Source organism: Scardinius erythrophthalmus (assembly GCF_964197995.2).
Source record: "Scardinius erythrophthalmus genome assembly, chromosome: 5".
Classification (NCBI taxonomy): Eukaryota; Metazoa; Chordata; class Actinopteri; order Cypriniformes; family Leuciscidae; genus Scardinius; species Scardinius erythrophthalmus.
The window spans coordinates 18,376,092-18,397,649 of NC_138225.1; the positions used below are offsets into that span (position 1 = coordinate 18,376,092).

At 38.5% G+C, this 21,558-nt stretch overlaps 2 protein-coding genes across 3 annotated transcripts in view; both read right to left on the reverse strand.

Moving 5' to 3' along the window:
- Nucleotides 1-26: 26 nt before the first annotated feature.
- Nucleotides 27-1,867, reverse strand: b3galt8 (beta-1,3-galactosyltransferase 8). The gene has a single exon (XM_081364719.1). The coding sequence runs from the start codon at nucleotides 1,678-1,680 to the stop codon at nucleotides 661-663; it is 1,020 nt and encodes a 339-aa protein (XP_081220845.1). The 5' UTR covers nucleotides 1,681-1,867; the 3' UTR covers nucleotides 27-660.
- A 7,334-nt stretch (nucleotides 1,868-9,201) lies between these two features.
- Nucleotides 9,202-21,558, reverse strand: part of tncb (tenascin Cb) — a 34,128-nt gene continuing 21,771 nt past the window's right edge. For both annotated transcript variants that reach the window (XM_081366776.1, XM_081366775.1), the window contains exons 11-23: nucleotides 20,185-20,460; nucleotides 16,034-16,306; nucleotides 15,141-15,263; nucleotides 14,035-14,178; nucleotides 13,689-13,808; nucleotides 13,445-13,588; nucleotides 12,512-12,642; nucleotides 12,203-12,335; nucleotides 11,937-12,088; nucleotides 11,553-11,649; nucleotides 11,264-11,425; nucleotides 10,641-10,804; nucleotides 9,202-10,505 (exon numbers count right to left, since the gene is read on the reverse strand). In XM_081366776.1, coding sequence (XP_081222902.1) covers nucleotides 10,395-10,505; nucleotides 10,641-10,804; nucleotides 11,264-11,425; nucleotides 11,553-11,649; nucleotides 11,937-12,088; nucleotides 12,203-12,335; nucleotides 12,512-12,642; nucleotides 13,445-13,588; nucleotides 13,689-13,808; nucleotides 14,035-14,178; nucleotides 15,141-15,263; nucleotides 16,034-16,306; nucleotides 20,185-20,460 — 2,030 coding nt within the window. In that variant the 3' untranslated portion in view covers nucleotides 9,202-10,394. The remainder of the gene's footprint in view (nucleotides 10,506-10,640; nucleotides 10,805-11,263; nucleotides 11,426-11,552; nucleotides 11,650-11,936; nucleotides 12,089-12,202; nucleotides 12,336-12,511; nucleotides 12,643-13,444; nucleotides 13,589-13,688; nucleotides 13,809-14,034; nucleotides 14,179-15,140; nucleotides 15,264-16,033; nucleotides 16,307-20,184; nucleotides 20,461-21,558) is intronic.

Genomic DNA, 21,558 nt, shown 5'->3' on the forward strand with positions numbered 1-21,558 from the left:
ATATTTTTATTGTTTAAAGTGCATGGGTGGTAACTCTTTTATAATCACATTTGCTACGAATTATGTTTCATGACAGAAGCACAATATACTCAGTTTAAATAAATGCAATCCGATTAATACAATAAATTGCTGACATATCTATAAGGGTTGCTCTGATTTTAAAATTGACAGCAATTACAAAAGGGCACATAAAACAGCCAATCAGCTGTCTTTTACAGTTTGAAACCAGACCAAATATATTATTATTGATATTACTTCACACTATGAAGAAAAATCCTGAAAATAGCACAACAGGCATCCCCACTTCTTGAGGACTCTCCCATCTTCAGGAATGACCCATTTCACATATTTCTCAAAGTGTTTTTACTCTTTTGCATGCCACAGCAAGCATTTGGCTGATTGTGTTTCACATCACCACTTCCACATATTTATTAATTTATGTATTGACCTTCCCTCTAATATGTATTGATTATTTATTTATATATTAAAAATTCTTTCTCATACATTATTTTGTAAGTGTTCTTAGCCATTTGATAGGCTACTGTATTTTGTTCTCTCTTGCATAAATGCTGAATCACACTGATGTGTGAAGCTTAAGGAATGAACTGTAGCCTACTTTTAATACAATTTTAGGATTTCAGTTTGATGAAGTAGTCTGTATCAACATGTATATTGAGACTTCTGAAAGTCATGCCAAATGCGGAGAAGATTCTTTGGATTAAAGCCATTCACTGCAATACGCTTGGAAAAAGTGCACCTTTCATAACTAAGCCTGCGCACCTCAAAAAGATTCCTAAGTCCCAGAAATCTTGTTGCGTAAACTGGTTTTACACCCAGGACGTGCAGGCACATCCCCACATAAACATCTTCGAGTGGAATTGGCAGCACAAATCTAGAGGCCCATGATATTTTTCTGGCCAGGTCAGTGGAAAAGACATATGCTGCTCCAGACACGTACGGAGGATACCAGGTGTCTGAGTAAAGATCCTCTGGCATATACCATTTGTTGGAACTGTCCCTGTGAGGAACAGCATCTGAGATGACCGATCCAGTGATGTAGTCTTTCCTTGAGGACTCGTCCCGACCATGCAGGTAGTCCACCAGGTAATGCACATTGAGAAAGACATCTGAATCAATCTTCATGGTATACCAGGCACCCTGGCAGTAAGTGGAAATCCAGTTCATAATCATCATTGTCTTGATTGTGAGATTATGATAGCTGTCCACAAAGTCCATTTGAATAATGTCACCATATTCCTTGCTCTCCCTCTCAAGGTGCTCCTGCAGTACTGGGTCGCTTTGTGCGGGCTGACCAACGACAAACAAATGCAAAATGTCCACACCAGGAATCAAGCCATGTTGACCCCATGTCCTTCGAATTGCAGTCCTAGCCTCTCTGCTTTTGAGAGTCACTGGGATCATAAGAACCAGGAAAGGACTCTTCTTCTCACACAGTTCTGGCTGGTTCAGAATGAATCTGTATGTTGACGGTGAGATCACATCATGGAGCTTTTTAGGTGTTGGAGTCCTCTTCGGAAGAGATGGCCAAAGTAATGTGCCGTTGAAAGCGAAGATAACTAAAAGTGTTATTAATCCAGCGAAAGCAAAGTATTTTAAAAGTTTAAACCGCGATCGTTTGGGCATATTAACACACAATACAAATTTCATCGCCCCACACATGTGGGACAGTTACAAAACTTGAATGTTTGACGAAAGCTAATTTTGCGTAAGGCTAAGATGCGTTTGTTTGGCAGAAGTTACCAACCCTTCTTGACCGGCATTTTAACTTGCTGACCCACTTTTAAAGTAAAACCATTTTAATTTTATATCGGTTTTAAGTGGACGTAATTCACAAGATAAACCAGCTATAAGCTATAAAGGTTAATTTAAAAAAAATAAATAAAAAATTGTCATGTAGCTATACAGTGTCCCAGGGGCGTGTTTTCTCCGGAGTTGCCAGATTATTCTAGAATAGGCTATACAGAAGCGAAACAATGATTTGATGATTGAATAAAGACCGACATTTGCTTGATTTTGAATTCACAATTAAGCTATTGAGGTTCTTCATTTAAAATGTTAAAGAAACCCGCACAAATAATCGCAAAACAGGCGATAAACACTAGCTAATTTTCTCCACGGCATAAGCGCATTTTCCTCGCACACCCTGGCAACATGATTTTACGAGAGCCTCACTTGAGATGTGCCTCGCCCTGGAATTCAGCCGTGAAGGCAAGTGTAGGCTACAGTTCTCTTCTCGCAGTGGATTGCGTGATTTCAGATGGACAAAGTAATGATAGGCTATACAGGCTACCTACTGTATGATAGTTATATTCAACGTTGGTTTTATACAGGAGACTGAGTGAAATATGTTGTCGTGAATTTATATAAAGTTACATTTAGATATGCCTATTAATAACCATATTTAACCCATTAGACATACCGTGTAATCATATGGATCCTCGATGAAATATCTGCTGTAGGCTACTATTCACTATTGGTCGTCATACAGATACAGAAAAGTGTCCTATAGTATTTTATGAAGACAAACACAAGGGTCATTCCAGAATTGGAGGACATTTAGGCATCCATAATTTTGAAAAATTGGCCCTTTATTTTACTATTTTTTATTATGTATTTCATAAAAACAGGCAATATACCATTAAATAATTTGATTCGTCCAGCTCAGGTATCAAAGGCACACTTTTTATAGTACTTTTTTTTTTTTTTTTTTGGTGCTGGATGCAACCCTGTTACCAATACTCAGGAACCCGAAAAAAGTATATTTATTGATTTTTTAAAATATAATTTCCTGCCATTAGGTATAGAAAGTCACAATCACTCTATATAAATATTTAATTTTAGATATCACTTGATTTAAATTGATTTAAATTCATTTCAGTAACTTTTGAGTTCCATCTTTGCCAAATTTTTTACTTTTGACATGTTTTATTTGACTGATTTCAGCATATATTTTCAAGTATTTGCTAAAATGCATAATGCATATAATCCTTCAAACTACGGTAATGACAATAGCTCAAGCCCCTGTGAGCTAAAAAAGGTAATTTATTATTATTTTAATAAAAATTATACGGTAACAGGGTTGAAATTTAAGTAACAGGGTTGCGAAAAGTTACAGGGTAATACATTAATAACATGAAATGTATGCTAAATTATAATCAAAATTATATTAATTATTTAGCTTAATGTAATGGGTGTTATATTTGTTAATATTTGTTAATATTTCACTCAAATTCTCTCCTTTTGTTATTATCATTTGTTATATTTCTTTCATTATTTTGTATTCTGGAATTATTCTTTTAAAATTTCTAGTGCTGGGAAAAAATTAATCGCGATTAATCGCATCCAAAATAAAAGTTTGTGTTTGCATAATATATATGTGTGTACTGTGTATAATTATTTTATATATGTATATATAAATACACACATATGCATGTATATATTTAAGATTTTTATTTATTTATATATAAATTATTTATATTTATATATAATATAAATTATGTATAAATGTATATACAGTATATACATGCAAATATTTCTTAAATAAATACATGCATATGTGTGTATTTATATATACAAAATAATTATACACAGTACACATACATATATTATGCAAACACAAACTTTTATTTTGGATGCGATTAATCGCGATTAATTTTTTCCCAGCACTAAATATTTCATTAATTTATTCTTCTAATATTGATTTTTATTAATTAAGATACTAAATATTTAGTTTGTAAATTAAATGAAGACTGGTCACATGAACTATTAATAATAGATTGTCCCTTATGAGTGGACTGAAGGAGATTCAACCCTGTTACTCTAATTATGGTAACAGGGTTGTGAGTAACAGGGTTGCAAATTAATGCTAATGTTAGCTTTTTCTCATGAATAGAAACTTGCTGTTTAGCTAGCTCTAACTGTTGTCTTTAGGACAAACTTACTTATGTAAAAAAGAAGAAGAAAACCTTAATTAATTTGTCTTATTCTGATAATAAGTGTAACAGGGTTGCATTTGTTAGAGTGACACATTCAATCAAGGCTAAAAATTGTATAATAACATGAAAAATCAAAGAGAGAATATACCTTTGTTCTACCCATTCTGGTGGCAAACTGCTTAGTGATGTTATTTCCTGTGTATCATGTCACTCACTGTTTTTTTCTTCTTCTTCTGCCAGTCTAAATATTTCGGTAACAGGGTTGCACAATGTTGGGGACATAACTTTATTGCAACATTTCTATTATTTAAAATATTTATATCAATTAAAAAAATGCTTTAACAATTAAAAGAGGCATATATAAACAAAATCATGCAAAAAAAGGGATATTTAAAATGTATTTTAACAGTTATATTTAACATTCAATTTGGTCATTTAGAAGGTGGGACAAGAGAAAAATGGCATTTAAGTGGGTACTATAGACTTTTTTTATTTTCATTAATATTTAGGAAAAAAAAAATCTTCAAGTCTATATATATTTAGTTTCAGGACAAGTGTTTTTTACACAGTGACTCATTTTTTTGTATATTATACATAGATTATTTGAAATTTCATAGGTGGGACATGAAATGTCCTCCAATTCTGGAATGACCCACAATTTATCCCTTTTCTAAAATTCCAAGGGCCATTTAGAAGAAAGAGACAATATTGTTCAAATAGAACACTGAATAACAGAACTGAGTATTCAGATAAAAAAAAAAAACCCACTAGCGCGCTCTTGCCGTGTCCACTATAGGCTGACCGCTTGTCCTAGCAGTAGCCTATAGTGGACACGGCAAAAAAAAAAAAAAAAAAAAAAAAAACCTTCCTTTTCCTTTAAATTCTCGCTTATCGGGCTGATGCTACTCTGAATAATGCCTGAACTTCGTATTATTCGTATAACGCACTTCTTGCGTTGTTTTTGCCTCTTCACTATGACTCGCTTTAACTTAGTCCTAATTTGTAAGTCGCTTTGGACAAAAGCGTCTGCTAAATGACTAAATGTAAATTGTTCACAAAAAGTTTATGTTTAACACTGTTTATGAATTAGGATGACTCCCGTAGATGACTCCCCTATGGCTTCCTTAACTACACTTATATTTTGATGTATTTTAAAATGTAGTTTATTCCTGTGAGGCAAAGCTGAATTTTCAGCATCATTACTTTTGAACTGCAGTGTTTAACAAACAGATGCTTAAGTTGTTTTAAACCTGAACATATTGTTTATATGAATGTATTGTAAGAATTATACATTACATATATTTATAATACATTAAATAATTATATAACTATATATAATTGTAAGAATTATAAAAAATAAGCTTAATCGTCTCCGAAATGGACACCAACAACTCCAGCACAAACACCACCTTCTTCAGAACGGACGTTCCACTAGAAACAAACATTGATGTATTGTTTTAATTTATTACTGTGAAGCTGCTTTGATACAACCTATGTTGTGAAAAGCGCTATATAAATAAACTTGACTTGACACCATCATCTCCGGCACGGACACCACCGTCTCCGGCATAGACACCACCGTCTCCGGAAAGAACACCAACGACTCCGGCACGGATACCGCCGTCTCCGGAACGGACACCAACGTTTCCGGCACGGACACCAACGTCTCTGGCACGGACACCACCATCTCCCGGCACGGACACCACCCACCGCCATTTTGACACCGACCCAAAACAGTAAAATGCAGAGACCAGTTGGGTTGGGTTGGGTTGTGCTGTATCTTTTCAAGCTGCTTGGCCATTGTAGTCATGGCATCACTGTAGTTGGAGTTTTCAGCCAGTTCACCCGTCCTATAGCGCGCCGCCGCACGAACACCACCTTCTTCAGAACGGACACCAATGTCTCCGGCACGGACACCAAAGTCTCTGTAACGGACACCAACATCTCCGGCACGGGCACCACCCACTGTCTCCGGCATTCACACCACCCACCGTCTCCGGCACTGACACCACCCACCGTCTCCAGCACAAACACCAATGTCTCCGGAACTGACACCACCCACCGTCTCCAGCACAAACACCAATGTCTCCGGAACGGACACCAACGTCTCCGGCACGGACACCAACCACTGTCACTGGCACAGACACCGTCTCTGGCACGGACACCAACGTCTCCGGAAAGGACACCAACGACTCCGGCACGGACACCAATGTCTCCGGAATGCACACCAAAGTCTCCGGAACGGACACCAACGTCTCCGGCACAGACACTACCCACTGACTTCGGCACAGACACCAACGTCTCTGGAACGGACACCATCATCTCCAGCATGGACAACACCGTCTCTGGAACGGACATCAAAGTCTCCAGAACGGTCACCAACGTCTCTGGCACCTTTCCGGCACGGACACCACCGACTGTCTCTGGCACGGACACCACCGTCTCCGGCACGAACACCAACGTCTCCAGCACGGACACCAACGTCTCCGGCATGGACACCAACGTCTCCGGCACAGACACCACCGTCTCCGGAAAGGACACCACTGACTCCGGCACGGACACCGGCACGGACACCACAGTCTTCGGAATGGACACCAGCATCTCCGGCACGAACACCACCATCTCTGGCGCAGACACCAACGTCTCCGGCACGGACACCACCGTCTCTGGCACGGACACCACCCACCACCAACGTCTCTGAAATGGACACCAACAACTCTAGCACAGACACCACCTTCTTCAGAACGGACACCATCATCTCCGGCACGGACACCACCGTCTCCGGAAAGGACACCAACGACTCTGGCACGGATACCACCGTCTCCGGCACGGACAGCAATGTCTCCGGCACGGACACCACCCACCGTCTCCGGCACAGACACCACCGTCTCCGGAACGGACACCACCATCTCCAGAAATGACACCACTGTCTCCGGCACGGACACCGGCACAGACACCACCATCTCCGGCATGGACCCCGGCATGGACACCACCGTCTCTGGCCAAGACACCAATGTCTCCGGAATGGACACCAATGACTCCGGCACGGATACTGCCGTCTCCGGAATGGACAGCAATGTCTCCGGAATGGACACCACCATCTCCGGCATGGACACCACCGTCTCCGGCACGGACACCAACGTCTCCGGCACGGACACCACGTCTTCCGGCACGGACACCACCCACCGCAAACGTCTACATATATATATATATATATATATATATATATATATATATATATATATATATATATATATATAGTAATTGATAATATTTTATATGACTGTTTTTTTTTAATTATCATTATTATTTTTAATCAAATAAATGCAGCCTTGGTGAGCAGAAGAAACTTTTTTTAAAAACATAAAAAATCTTACTAATCTAAAACTTTTGCTATATATATAATCCATAGAGAGATCACACTTTCAGAGAGTTTGGGAATATTTACCATATTTAACATGAAAACATATCATCACAGTTTTAAAATCAAACATTTTAAAAAAGAACAATACAGTACATCACGATTATTTAAACCAATAAGCATTAAAGTATGGCAAGCCTAAAGGTTCAGCATTACGCTATAGCTGAATTGGGGTACGTTTACACAACAATTATGTACTAAAAATGGAAAAGTTTTTTTTTTGTATAGATGACAGTGTTATCAAAACAATCCCCATTCACACAGATCCACAAAAACAACAAAAAAATCTGTATTGTGCATTCCAGGCCAGTAGCTGGCAATGTCACTTTGTAAAGAAAGACTATGTGCTCACGCACATATTCAAAGATTCACATTTTGTACTTTACATGGAGACGATAACGGTATCATTTTCAAAAACTTACACTTTGAAACCCGATTATAAAGGTTTGTGTTTTTGGGCCTCCAAAACGCTGTTGTCGTGTAAATGAATGGCCATCTAAAATGTGGTTTAATTATAAACAGTGTCGTGTATACCGCCCCTTTTAATTCATCGCCCCTGTAAACTGTAAAAATGCTGTAAACTCACTGTAAAACCTAGACTTTTTTTCACAGTACAACAGTAAAAACTTGATCAAAATTGCCAGTGAAGTAGCCTACTATAGATTTTACAAGAAATGTCTGAGAGTGGATACAAGAGAAGTCCGTCTGTGAAATTACTGTGAACGTAATGCAATTATCAACCTGGAATATACTGCAAATTCACGCTAAAATATTTAACACTAACAGTGTAAAGACACAAGCTCATAGACATTTATAATCTGTTGATGTTTTTAACATACAGTGTCTTGATTTGGTGCCCTGGATATTGACATTTTGTTATTTATTTTTAATTATTTTTAAACAGTATAGATTACTTTGTGGTAATGCAACTGCTTTGCATATGCATGATGTAACTGGACCACAAAACCAGTTACATGGGTCAATTTTTTTTTTAATTGAGATTTATACATCATCTGAAAGCTGAATAAATAAGCTTTCCATTGATGTATGGTTTGTTATCTGAGGGTGCAAAAAAAAATCTAAACATTGAGAAAATCGGCTTTTAAGCTGTCATTTATGTTCGCGATTATGCATTCACTCACAAAAATAAATGTTTATATTTACGGTAGGACATCTACAAAATATCTTCATGGTACATGATGTTTACTTGATATCCTAATTATTTTTGGCATAAAAGAAAAATTTGACCCAAACAATGTATTGTTGGCTATTTGCCACAAATACCCGTGCGACTTGTGACTGGTTTTGTGATCCAGGGTCACAAATGTGTATGTCAGACCATTTTTAATTTTCTAGATTCGCCCCTGCTAACCGGCATGGCATGCATTTCACGGTGATTAGCGATAACCGGTTCTGCGCATATTTTGCTCATCTTAAACGAGCCTACTGTGATTTAGTAGCAGAATTTAGACGGTCATATCCGTGACATTAATCGCGAACGGTTTCTGAAGTACAGCAACAAAGACGAATGAGAACACGCTAATTAAACATAAATACACATCGCCTACTTTTAAAATATGGGTTTCATTATCTACCTGCACCAGGTTGCTGCGGATTGGTACAGTGATGATAAACAGTCAACCAGCCAATCAGATTACGTGATCGCACTTATACTTGAATAAAGTTAAAAAACACAGCAGCATCTATTCCTTTATGGATTCCATGAAACGAATGAAATGTTTTGAATATATGTGAAAATTGTAAATGTTACATTAGGCTAATTTTGTCTGTCCAAATAAGCACGTTGCAAACTTGATTTATTAAACAAAATCTGTTTTATTGTAAGAGGGGTTACAAAGAAACACCTGTTGTACACCCATTTAATAAACAAACAAACAAAAAATATTCAAATACCAAAACGAGACATAATTTACACGGGTATTGTATGGGTCAGTGGTTTAGTCGATAGCAGGGTAGGGGCAAACACGAAGACTTGTTTTGTATATTAATTCTTTCTGCAAACAGAACTTTCATATAAGACTATGTTTACAATAATTTCAATAACCTGGCCATTACTTTTCCTTTATGATTCTTGAACATTATACAAGCTCATAAATGGCGATCAAAGTATCACTTAATCCAAAGATTAAACATAGGTCCTGCCTTAACCTTTGTTTCATTTAAATCTTTTAGAGGATATCAAGCAACAAATCAAGATTCTTATGCTTTGTGACTGAATACCAATATAGTTATAGGGTACAGGAAACACGACAAAAGGTGCATATAAATGAACACTTAGCAGTACTGTAAAGATACCAGTTCGAGAAACGTGCCACTTGACTTCAGAACTGATGAGTATGAGTTGTGGGAGAGAGAAGAGCATGGGTACTTAGATTTATCACACACTGGCTAGAAAGAGATGAAAAGTTATCTGAGCCTTCCCACTAGATATTGTTATGCAGTCCTGCATATTAAATGCTGAGTTATCATGTGCCATTAAACTTCTCACCCTAATTGAGAAGTTAAAGATCAAGTATTCTTGAGGCTAACCACAGCCTTGGGAAGAGGCTCCAATAACATTAAATAAAATACCACACACAAACATTCAACTCTCTCCACTGTAACAGTATGTGATGTACAGTAAGAATAATATCATTATTTTTTAACTGGAAAGCACCAAGCCAAACTCAAAATCTCCCCTCCGTCAGCATTGTATTATCTAGATGTTACTGAGTGTCTGTCTTTGGTGTGCTTATGATGTACAGGCACAGTGTGTAATGTTAAACACTTCACTATGAGTCTATTGGTTTACTGTTGAACAGAAGTGGTACACACACAACTGTGTATGGACTTCAGCTTTTTTTGTTCTTGTACTCCATGAATAGGAGAGTGTAGAGAGCAGGCTGGGCTCCTGGCAGTGGCTTTGGTAGATGAAGGGGATGAGATGATGCAGGAGGAACAAGGGGAGAATGGGCAGCAGAGGAGGGTAAGGTTGGTTGGAGCCGGAGCGCACTGGTTTATGATCGCTTTCTCCTTCCCTCAAAGTTCCTGAAGTTGGCGGGCCTGATCTTCATCTCTGCAAACTCGACGGAGTGCTCATGACCCTTCCAGTGGAACCAGTTTACACCCTGGAGAAAAAAACCCAATTCAAATTATCTTGACATATAGTGTGTATCTCTTTCATATTCACATGATTCTCTTACAGGGAACTCAAACAAAAATGTCAATCTGTCTCTACTGTATGACAAGTTTGAAATGTGTACCTTGCTGTGACTGTTGTCTCCGTATCGGCCCATTATATTGACTCGATGACAGTTTTTATACCAGAAAGCTCCCTTATAAGACAACGCACAGTTGGTGACAGCTATATCGTTGTCATGATCGTAAGTTGAGAACGGACGGCTGTGGTGGTACGTCATTGAGTCACCTTTAAAACATCATCATCACAAAATCAGTCCGATTTTAATACAACTAGCAATGATCAAGTTGTATGTTTACTTTTGAGCATAATTTATACACACACAGACGCATACATACACACTACTCTTCAAAAGCTGTTCATCACCTCTTTTCAAATTTGATATATCAGCATATTGAATGATTTCTGACGGATCATATGTCATCACAGGAATAAATTACATTTTAAAATACATTAAAATAGAAAACATTTTTCATTTTATTAATACTTCACAATATTATAAATACATAAATGCAGCCTTGTTGAGCATAAGAGACTTCTTTCTTTTTTATTGAATGGTACTGTAGTATATCCTATATCAGACAAAAAATATATGTTTTATTTTATTATTTCAAATGAATTAGGCAAAAATGTATAATTCATTTAAAATATATATAAATAGAAGTACAAAGGGGTCAAATACTTTACCTGCAGTGCCGCTGTATCCTCCAACATGGACTTTGTAGCGACTGCGTGGTTCAGAGACTGAAAACTTGTCATACTGTGCATATGCAGACTCTCCCTTATCTCTGAGGTCCACACGCAGCTCATACTGCCCAGAGGAGGTGATCTTGTGGAGGTTAGAGAGACCTGCAGACACAGCCAATGGGATCAGTAGTCCAATATGCTCAAAATTTCACCATATCATAACACATTTGGACCTCCATACTAAGGGCAATATTGGCAATTTGCCATGTCTGCACAGATATAAACATACCCAGCCAGAATTCATCATTCAGGTCACCAAAGCCTGCAGTGTAGTTCTTCCAGTTTCTGAAAAACTCCACTTTACCACTCTGCCGTCTCACAAACACCTGCGTGGAGGTACCACAATATTTCAATGACTCTTGTGTACGAGAGCCTGTTTTTGCTCTCTGTGTTTGATGAGACTTTAAAGGAATAGTTCACTTGAAAATTCAAATTCAATCATCATTTGTTTACCCTCATGTCATTCCAAACCCTGCATGACTTTCATTGGAGCATTTGGTATGATATATGGGTGAGTACATTTTTGAGTGAACTATCCCATTAAAAAAACCTCTATAAGATAATAACAGCTAATTTTCTATCCTGCATGTAATTTGGAGGAATAATTACTCACAATCCAGCCGCCTCCATCAGTGGTCATATCGCAGTAGACCTGCAGGGGCTGACTCTCATCTCCACGCACATAAATAGTGTGCAAGCCTGAGGCTGTGTCTCCATTCAACAGAGCCTGCGAGCAGTCTTTAGGATGCTTGTACAGCACTCCAACTGTGATATAGAAAGAAAAGAGTTTGACCAAGGGCAAGTTTATTTATTCAGCATCTTCACAACTAAGAGTCCATAATCATGTAGTGAAGCTGTAAAATACATATATTGGCTCACTGGTGGTGAAGACTGTAGAAATGATTCTGCTTCTCTTTGGCCCAGCGATGGCCTGCAGTTTGACTGCGTATTCTGTGGAGGCAGTCAGCTGAGACATGCTGTAATACGTTGCTGTGGGGCTTAGGACAACCTCCTGAGCCAAGAGAAGAAAACCAGGAACATACAACTATCAGTACAGAAGCATTGGACAGTGCATGTAGTAATCACTGTAGACCGGAAAAATGATCAAGCTTTAGTTTTAAGGCCCAAATAAACTGCTGTAAATCATGATGTTTAATGTTTAGTCATTTATTTGTGCAGTTCACTCACCTTGACCATGCCATCAGCCGACTCAAAGCTGAGGATATACCCGCTGGTGTCTGCTCTTGGTGGCTTCCATGTCAACATGGCAGTCTCTGTTTGAATATTACTGGCAGCCAGATTCTGAGGGGCATCAACATCTGTGACAGAAGGCACTCGGTTAATGCAATAAAAATGAGTATGTACTGATAATTGGCCATCCCCACTATGTGCTAGGCATTGTCGAATTAAGATTACTGTATATGGCATGATCTCTTGATGCTGACAGTGTGTGTGGATGAATCTTACATTTTGGGCACTTATGTCTGAAGGGTTGATATTTATTAAAAGTAACAGTTATTTTTATGAATTTTTTGGTTTTGTTATGAAGGTTACATTATATATAGATTATTTATAGATTCCTTTTCCCAAACCCAGACTTTCAAATTACATGATAAAAATATGAATTACTACTTTTAAAACTTTCATTGATGAGTGAAATAATCAAATATTTCAAAGGTTACTGAATCAAAAAAATCCATTTACAAATAAAAGGTGAAATATTCTCATGAACCGAATATTTTTTTAATAATTTACCATGAAGCTGATTCTTCAAAAAGTTTGAAAATATTATTTAATTGTATGATAAAATGCTAGCAATGAAATTAGCCTTAGCAAGACAGCCAAACCTGCCTTTTTATTCAAAAACTGTATCAAATGTCATTTCAACCACATAATGCCATTGAACACAGTAATCAAAAATGTACTGGAAATGACACTGTAGTGGGAAAACAAGAGAAAAGAAATCAGCTGTGCTGCATGTACTGCAGGTCCGCTGTTGGACATTGTCAGTGGAGGGAAACGTAAGGGATTTCATTTCATTTTTGGTCATTATGTATACATTATAAAAGCTATGCTGTCTTGTGGTGTTTGTGTGCACGGGTGAGTGAGCGTTCACCTTACCTGTGGTGAACTCTGTTGTGGTCGCAGCACTCTTGGCTGCCTCTCGGACTGCATAGACTTTAACGGTGTATAAGGTGGCGGGTGTGAGGGAGCTCAGCTCAAACTCCACAGTGTTCCCAGACACCCTTTCCATCACTGGAGCCACTGACAAAGAACAAAACACACAACTGAGACTCACTGCTCTATTGTTTTAGTCTGTAGTGCCTGAAGCAAGAATAATGAATGGCAGTCTGAGCTGAGTTACCACTGTCTGCGCTGTAAGTGATGACATATCCGTCAACAGTAGCGATGGACGGCTGCCACAGCAGCAGGGCTTCGGTGTCAGTGATGTTGACTGCTGTCAGACCGCGTGGTTTATCCAGGGCTGAGGACCAACAGATACACAAATGAGAGAAGCAAACTTGGAGTCGATTACTAGGCTTCTGCCAGACAGGAAAGCAAAACACAACTAATAGGCTTACTAGACAGACTAAGGAGAGGTCGACTACAAACCAGTCTAATCTAGCTATGAATATGAGGTGCTAAAACATTACAAAATGATTTAATAAATTATTAATTATGTTAAAATACATTATTAGAGTGAGACGTACCTGTTGTGACCCTGTCAGATCCTGGTTCACTCTCCTCCAAGCCCTTCACAGCGATAACAGTGACCTGGTAGGTCACTCCAGGGGTCAGATTAGGCAGCATGGCTTGAGACTCTCCACCATCTACTCTCAGTGTCATAGGGCTGCCTGCAGGGGGAGACAGAACACTGGAATAAACTAGAATAGCCATTGTCACTAGAGGGCAGCATTGTCTGATTGATTGGCATGGTGACATGCAAGGATACTCTGCTGATGGATAAAACAGAGATTGGCTTGATTGATGATATGCACTGATAGATTCACATAACTGAAGACGGCCTGATCTAAAAACCTGCACAGAACACTGAGAGGCTAAAAGGACAACATGGCACTTTATTCAATCAATTTATTATGCCAAGAAGGCAGTCTAAGAGAACTTCCTCCTCAACTTGTGCAATATATTACGCAATACATAATTTATGACAAATCATAAACTGAAGAAGTACAAATAATAATATGATTTGCCAACAGGCAGCCATCCAAACGCATTGAAAACCGCACGGTAAAGTCTCACTTTTCGAAGATGGCCTGTGTGTCAAAACTGTGACTTGGAAGGAGGAAGAATGCTTTGCTTTTCTATCCAGACCAAAAGCTCCAAATATGCTATGAATAGTACTAAGGCATAAAAAAGTACACGAAAACTACGTCAAAAAGTTTGGGGTCAGTACGTTTTTTTTTTAATTATAATTTCTTTTAAGAAATTAATTTTATTCAGTAAGGAACAGTCATTTATAATGTTGCAAATATTTCGATTTCATATAAATGCTGTTTTGAACTTTCTATTTAGCAAAGAATCCTGAAAAAGTATCACGGTTTCCACAAAAATATTAAGCAGTACTACTGATTTGTGAAAGATCATGTGACACTGAAGACTGAAGTATAATGGCTGCTGAAAATTCAGCTTTACCATCACGGAAATAAATTACATTTTAAAATATATTCAAATAATACAAACCAGACCAGTTATTTAAAATTCTAATAATGTATTTGATCCAACTCCAAACTTGTGAATGGTAATGCATATAATTATAAACTAACAGTACTGAATCGATAATGACCATGTTACTTACCACCCTGAACGGGTACATAGGTGACCCGGTAGCTGTCTACATGGGTACGGGGCATAGTCCAGTGAACAGTAGCCGATGTATCGGTCACATCAGAAAAGCGTATCCCCTTGGGTGTACCTAGGCCTTGGTAGAAATGACACACATAAGAAGCACAACAGGAATTAATTGTAAAAAAAAAAAAAAAGTGTGGTCTAGCAATTGACAAATAGCCTTTTCCCAGTAATTTCAGACCGTAAGAAAAAACTAAAGTGCGTGTGAAGAAACTTCTAAAACTACCCCTTTTATCCTGCTGAACAAATAGATGCATGAAAGTAAACATTCAGGACATGAGGACAACCAACTGTGCGGCTACAGGATAAAGGACACACAGACAAAGGCCCAGGCCTTAAAGCCATTTCTCAACGACGGACCTCAGAATCTCACGTGACAGATGCAAGAAGATTAACTTGCCCCCAGTACAGAGACACAATAGTGTGACATGCCAACATCAGACACAAGTGGAAAATGAAGCTCGCTAGCATAAAGGAAGATTGCCAGAGACAGGCATAAAACAAGGAAAATACACAAAATAGTTGGTCTTGCTCTGTAAATAAAACCCTAGATCACACAGCAAATAAGAGAGAGAGAGAAAGTAAGACTGGTGATGAATGAGAGAAGACTTGGATGAACATGTGTCGTTGATGAAAGTCACTTGAGCTACTCTGTAGACACAATGAGAAAATAATGAGTGATATCATTTTGTTAAATATGGGATATTGAAAGACTTGTGTTTCAAAGTTTCCATTTTCATGTTATAAGTTTTGACCAAACCAATCAACTAGTTAACAGAACAGAAGAAAAGAAAGAAAAAGAGTTAGTGGTTCCTCCACCAGCGTCTCTTAAAAATCCAATACCTGTTCGAGCTACAGCCAAAATGGGCTGGAATTTCCGTCCCAAAATGATCCCAAACAGCTCAATTTCATACTCCATATCTTCATTGAGACCTGTCACTTCTTCTGTTCGCTTGTCTCCAGATACACTAATCAGGTGGGGTTTGCCCAGTCCATTAGAATCGACGACTTTGAGTGTGAATGTATCAAAGACGCCCTCCGGTGCTGTCCATGTCAGTTTAAAGCTGTGCGGTGTGATGTCCGAGACCAAAAGGTGCTCCACTTCAGGTTCAGCTTCTGTTTGATAAAATAATAAAGTTGTTCTTCCTCTGTAAACTCTGTGAAATGTACTTAAAAGATGTTAAAAGACCAAGAATTGCACATGCAGGTCTTTGTGGTGTTTGTTAGAGACAATTCAGCGATAATGTTACTCATGCATGAAAATATAGCCAATTGCTCTGTCATCTATCAGTTGCTTCTATATCTATGGCAGGTGATGCTGAAATCAGTGAGCCAGTAAATTTAATTTACATATTTTGATTAGAATATGGAATGAGATCTGTTGGTTAGTAGAAAAAAAATTGACATTGATGAATTTTCCACCATTATATTAGGTTCCACCATCATAATTGTATCGTCATATAATAGCAGTCATGCAGAGTTCAAGACAGAGCTGTTCCAGGACAATGACATATCCATAATAATCATATTGACAGAAGGGCTCATCCTGGAAAGGCATTTTTCGTATCGTTTTTAGCTGCACTGGTAAAAGCCAATGACATATTAATTCTGAGAAGAAAATCTCTAGAGAAGCAACTGTGGTAAGGCTATGTAAAACTAAAAACCTAGCTTCAGGAATGTCTTGACCACATAAGCAATGTATTGCATTTTGAACAATGGCTTTGTTTGTGACAGAATATGTTCCATTTTTAATATTATGTGGTTTGTTCTTCATCGTGTACCAAGAACCAGTTACTGCAATACACATGTTTCTTGCCTTTACTTTAGAAGTAGATTATAGCACCATAAATTCAGTTGATTAAGATTTGTCTTTCTTTTTTTACTTCATCTGAAGGAGGAGTAGCAGCATGTTAACTTGTTATAATAACTTGACCTAATTAAATATGTTAATGCAGTTAATGCTGTCCTTAATTTGACATTGTAACTCTTTAACTCTGTTCAGTCTAATTTCTATAGGCTGGAAAGAAAAGTCAGAACCAGAGACGTCCAACAATCCAGCAGCCAGGCTCTTAATGTATAATTTATTTACAAATACAGGAGGGAAATAAACATTCTGATTAAAATTTTAAAAAGAAAAAAAAAAAGATATAGTTTATATTTAGAATAATCTGATCACTGTCTCCTCTCAATATATATGGTCATGTAATTTCACCCAAATTATGGAAATGGGATGGAAATTTATTCAAGTTATTATACTGAATTGTGCAATCATAAATGCTAAACAAACAACAATGTAGTATTGATCCAAACCGACAATGCTTTAATAGAGCCTTGATGTCCTAAACTAAACTTTCATATGAGAGAGAGAGAGAGAGAGAGAGAGAGAGAGAGAGAGAGAGAGAGAGAGAGAGAGAGAGAGAGAGAGAGAGAGAGAGAGAGAGAGAGAGAGAGAGAGAGAGAGAGAGAGAGAGAGAGAGAGAGAGAGAGAGAGAGAGAGAGAGAGAGAGAGAGAGAGAGAGAGAGAGAAAAAGACCCTTGACTGGACTGAACCTCTTCTTCCTCTAAAGATCTGGATGATGTGAAACAGAAAAGACATTTGTTGAATGTGGAAAAGTGTTTGAAATGAAAACCAGCGAGGACAAATCCCGTGGAGCTGTCCCTCTTCATTAGCACTGTTCACTTGTTTAAGAGTGTCAGCAGTGTTTGAGGCATTTCAAGAGTACTAACATGTGCTCTCCAAGGATCACTTTCATCTGACTGGCTTCTAAGTCTCTCTGGTCTGACAAAGAGGCATCTGTTTGTGGAGGTGGAAAAGGCGCCAGCTAACCTACAGAAACATGGTCTGGAAGCAGCAATTCTACAGCAGGCAGCAAAATCCTCTGAGGGGGATATCTGTGTTAACGCGGCTAAATCTTACAGCAGGGATAAGCACGCCAACTATAAAGTGAAAAGTTTCTGTAAATATTGTTCTGATTTTTAAAGCTTGTATTACTCAGGACAGAGTGAGGCAAGAGTTCATGGGTCATGTGACATGAATAGAGAGGAGGTTAACAGAAATCCAATCAGTTCCCCTTCTCCTCTGCCTATTTGCATGCAGACTTGAGAGACTGCTACAACTGTGGCCCCTGCAGCCACTGGCTGATAAACGCCAAGAAAATGTGTGAATGTGAGGCATAAGAATGAGAAGTAGTGCAGGGTCAGAAAACTGGGCGTGCATACTGAAAAGATCCTTCACAAGAAGCAACAAAAACTCCTCAGGATCACTTCCATGGCAGTACACCCCAGCCTAGTCACCCGCTCTATTCGCTGACTCTCTGAGGGGGGGTTCTGGGGCAAAACTTTTGCTATGCGCCTAATAAATGTATGTTTGTCACAATACAACTTGTCTGGTTTGCTGGTAGACTATAAATGTCACAAACCAAATTATTTAAATGGACTCACCAGCAATGTGAATTGAATGCCGCAGTCAATTAGAATGAAAAAGCCATCATTAGTCTAACTTTGTTTTGCCTGTTAAACACAAATGTACCAGTGAAGACAGGCAGAGGTCATTTACCGCACCTGCAGGCTTTGCTGGTGATTATGCAGACGTGAATGTGTGGGGAAGCATTATGATGCTGTGCAGGTGTGCTCTGAATGTCAGCACGCTTCAACACATTATTCAGCAGACGGGAAGAGTGTTGACATTTCACAGAATCTGCAGCTGACTTAGAGGCTTTTTTGTGGCGCTTTGCAAATTTGAGAGATTATCTGCATTTGAAATCACATGATGTCAAAGTATGTACTGCATTTAAGAATTAATTAATAAAGTATGTTCTACCAACCCGATCTGACTGCGATTCATACGCATTTTATGAGGTGGCTAATTCATTCGAACTCACTTGTACGAATGTACGAATACGAGTTGCCCAATTCGTATGAATGACCTACCTCTGACCATGCATGTAATGTATAAAATCCAGACATACTACATCAGCCATGTTGGTATTGTCAGGTGACTTAAGACATCAGCATCTGCTCCCTATTATTTATGATATTGTATGATGTCCTCATATGTTTTATGAATACTGTTTATTTTGACATATTACATCTGATGTATTGCTTTTCGCATACTACACGGGGAAGTAGGCATAATCGGATGTTGGGATTTATTCTGGAATCAGCAATGGATAAGGCTGTGTAACGGAGGCCAGCTAGTTAGAGCTGTGCGAGTAAACCTCACTCCCCTGGTCTCAAGAGGCGTACTAGCGACTAACGCTAGAGGCTGCGGTGTTTGGCGTCCTTATTAGCCCACCTGCCTCCCATGCCGGAGACAGTGGTTCGAATCTCGCTATCCCGGTGCGAGTAGAACCAGATGGGTTACAGCTGCATTACACTACCATTCAAAAGTTTGTGGTCAGTTTTTATCTGTAAACAGTGATCGTTTTTTTCAGAATTCTTTAATGACTAGATAGTTCAAAAGCACAGCAATCATTTAAAATGTAACAATAAAATGATTTAATATGTAACATTATAAATATCTTTACTGTCACTTTTGATCAATTGCATCCTTGTCGAATACAATTTCTTAAAAAAAAGTACTGACTCCAAACTTTTGAACGGTAGTGTGGTAGGGAAGTAGGCATTTTCAAACAAGGATTTCTTCAGGAATTTCTGATGAGGCTGCATTATATTTATGTTATTTAGTTGACAGTGCCCAATATTTACTCAACCTTCTATATTAATAGTGGAAAATAAAATAAATACTAGTTTTTTATGGAGATGACAGATGATAGATGGAGAGATGAAAACACTAAGAAGGATACAAAAAAGCTGGTTTAAAAAAACGTGTTAGAATCAATTCAACATGTGATGTGATAACAAATGTGCAAATTAAAAGAGACAAGAGGTTAGTCTGTATTGCTGCTTGAGGCACAGCATTTGATCCAAAGACTGGAAAAGAAAAGATGCCAAAAGACAACCAAGCTGGTCCAAGACATGGCAAGTAATGATACCTGTGATGGCTTCAGCAAAGACAGGATCTAAGAGATCTCCCTTGTACAGCCCATACAGTGTGACCCTGTAGAAAGTACTAGGGGAGAGGTCAGTGACAGCCAGGCTGAACTCCTGACTGGATAATGTGTGGTTCTGGCCATCATATAAGCCATCTGGGTCAGACACTTCAATCAGAAAGCCCTCAACCTCTCCTCTGTCCAGCTCCCAGGACACACTGAAGCTGTCCCAGGACACATCAGAGATGGTGATGTTTCCCACCTGAGGCTTCTCATCATCTGGATTACAAACAGATCAGAAGATAATTATTTTGGCAGGAAAACATACATTTAGGAGAAGGGCATCATGGGTAATGGTAACTAAAGAGATTTGATTTTTTAAGACATTCTCTCTTTAAGATGATGGTCATTTCTGTTGTTTGGAATTAAATGTTATTGAGGAGAAAACAAAAAGGCCTGAAAGGTAAAAAAAGACATAAAAAAATTGTGCAACATGTTTCACATTATTCAAAACAATGCAAATCATTTGAACAATTAAAGGGGGAAAAAATCCATGTTATGAGCAAGTCGAACAACAATAAACCACTTAATTTATTACTCCTAAAAAATTAATCGCCATCTGTTCCAAACAGAACAGGAACATCTGCCCATGCAGTGAAAAAAAAAACCCCAAAAAACACACATGCACACACAAGTAAAAACTTTCAGAAAGTTGTAGTGACAAACAAACAAATTTGCAGTCATTTCTCTTACAACCTATTAACATCCAAGCACCAGTTTGCTGAGACAGCTTTGGTATTAATGGCCCTGAGAAAAGCCATTAATTTTTGAAGGTCCTGTCTAGCCTGCCTGAGCAGAGGTACACTGAACACTTCAAACATGGGAGGCAGCCATGCAGCGCAGTGCAGTGCAACCTATAATTGAACATCATTGTGCATTGTCAGCATTCACAGGCAAAGTGAGGGCAGATAGCAAGGAGATGCACGGTGGGCTAACCATTATCCTGTCTATGCACATTCAAGAGGGCAGAAACGTGGCGTGCAAATAGAGTGACAATGGGGATGAAGTGAATGACCTTCCCAGGCATTAGGGCCGCTTGTTGCTTTTGAAACCTGGAAATGAAACAATATGAAGCTGTCAAACAGCAAAACAACTCATTGATCATCTTGCGCCATTCATGGGAAGTGAAATTTGGTCAAATTGTCTCATTTTGCACACTTATTCAATAGAGTTCTTTCCACTGAAAGCGGCCCATGCAAGTCTGAGGAGTGGTCCTCACTGCATGCAGATGGGAATGAGAGGAGGTAGAATTAAAGAATGGCTTTATTGCGGTGAGATCCCACAAACACCTCAAGGGCATTTGGATAAAGCCATTGT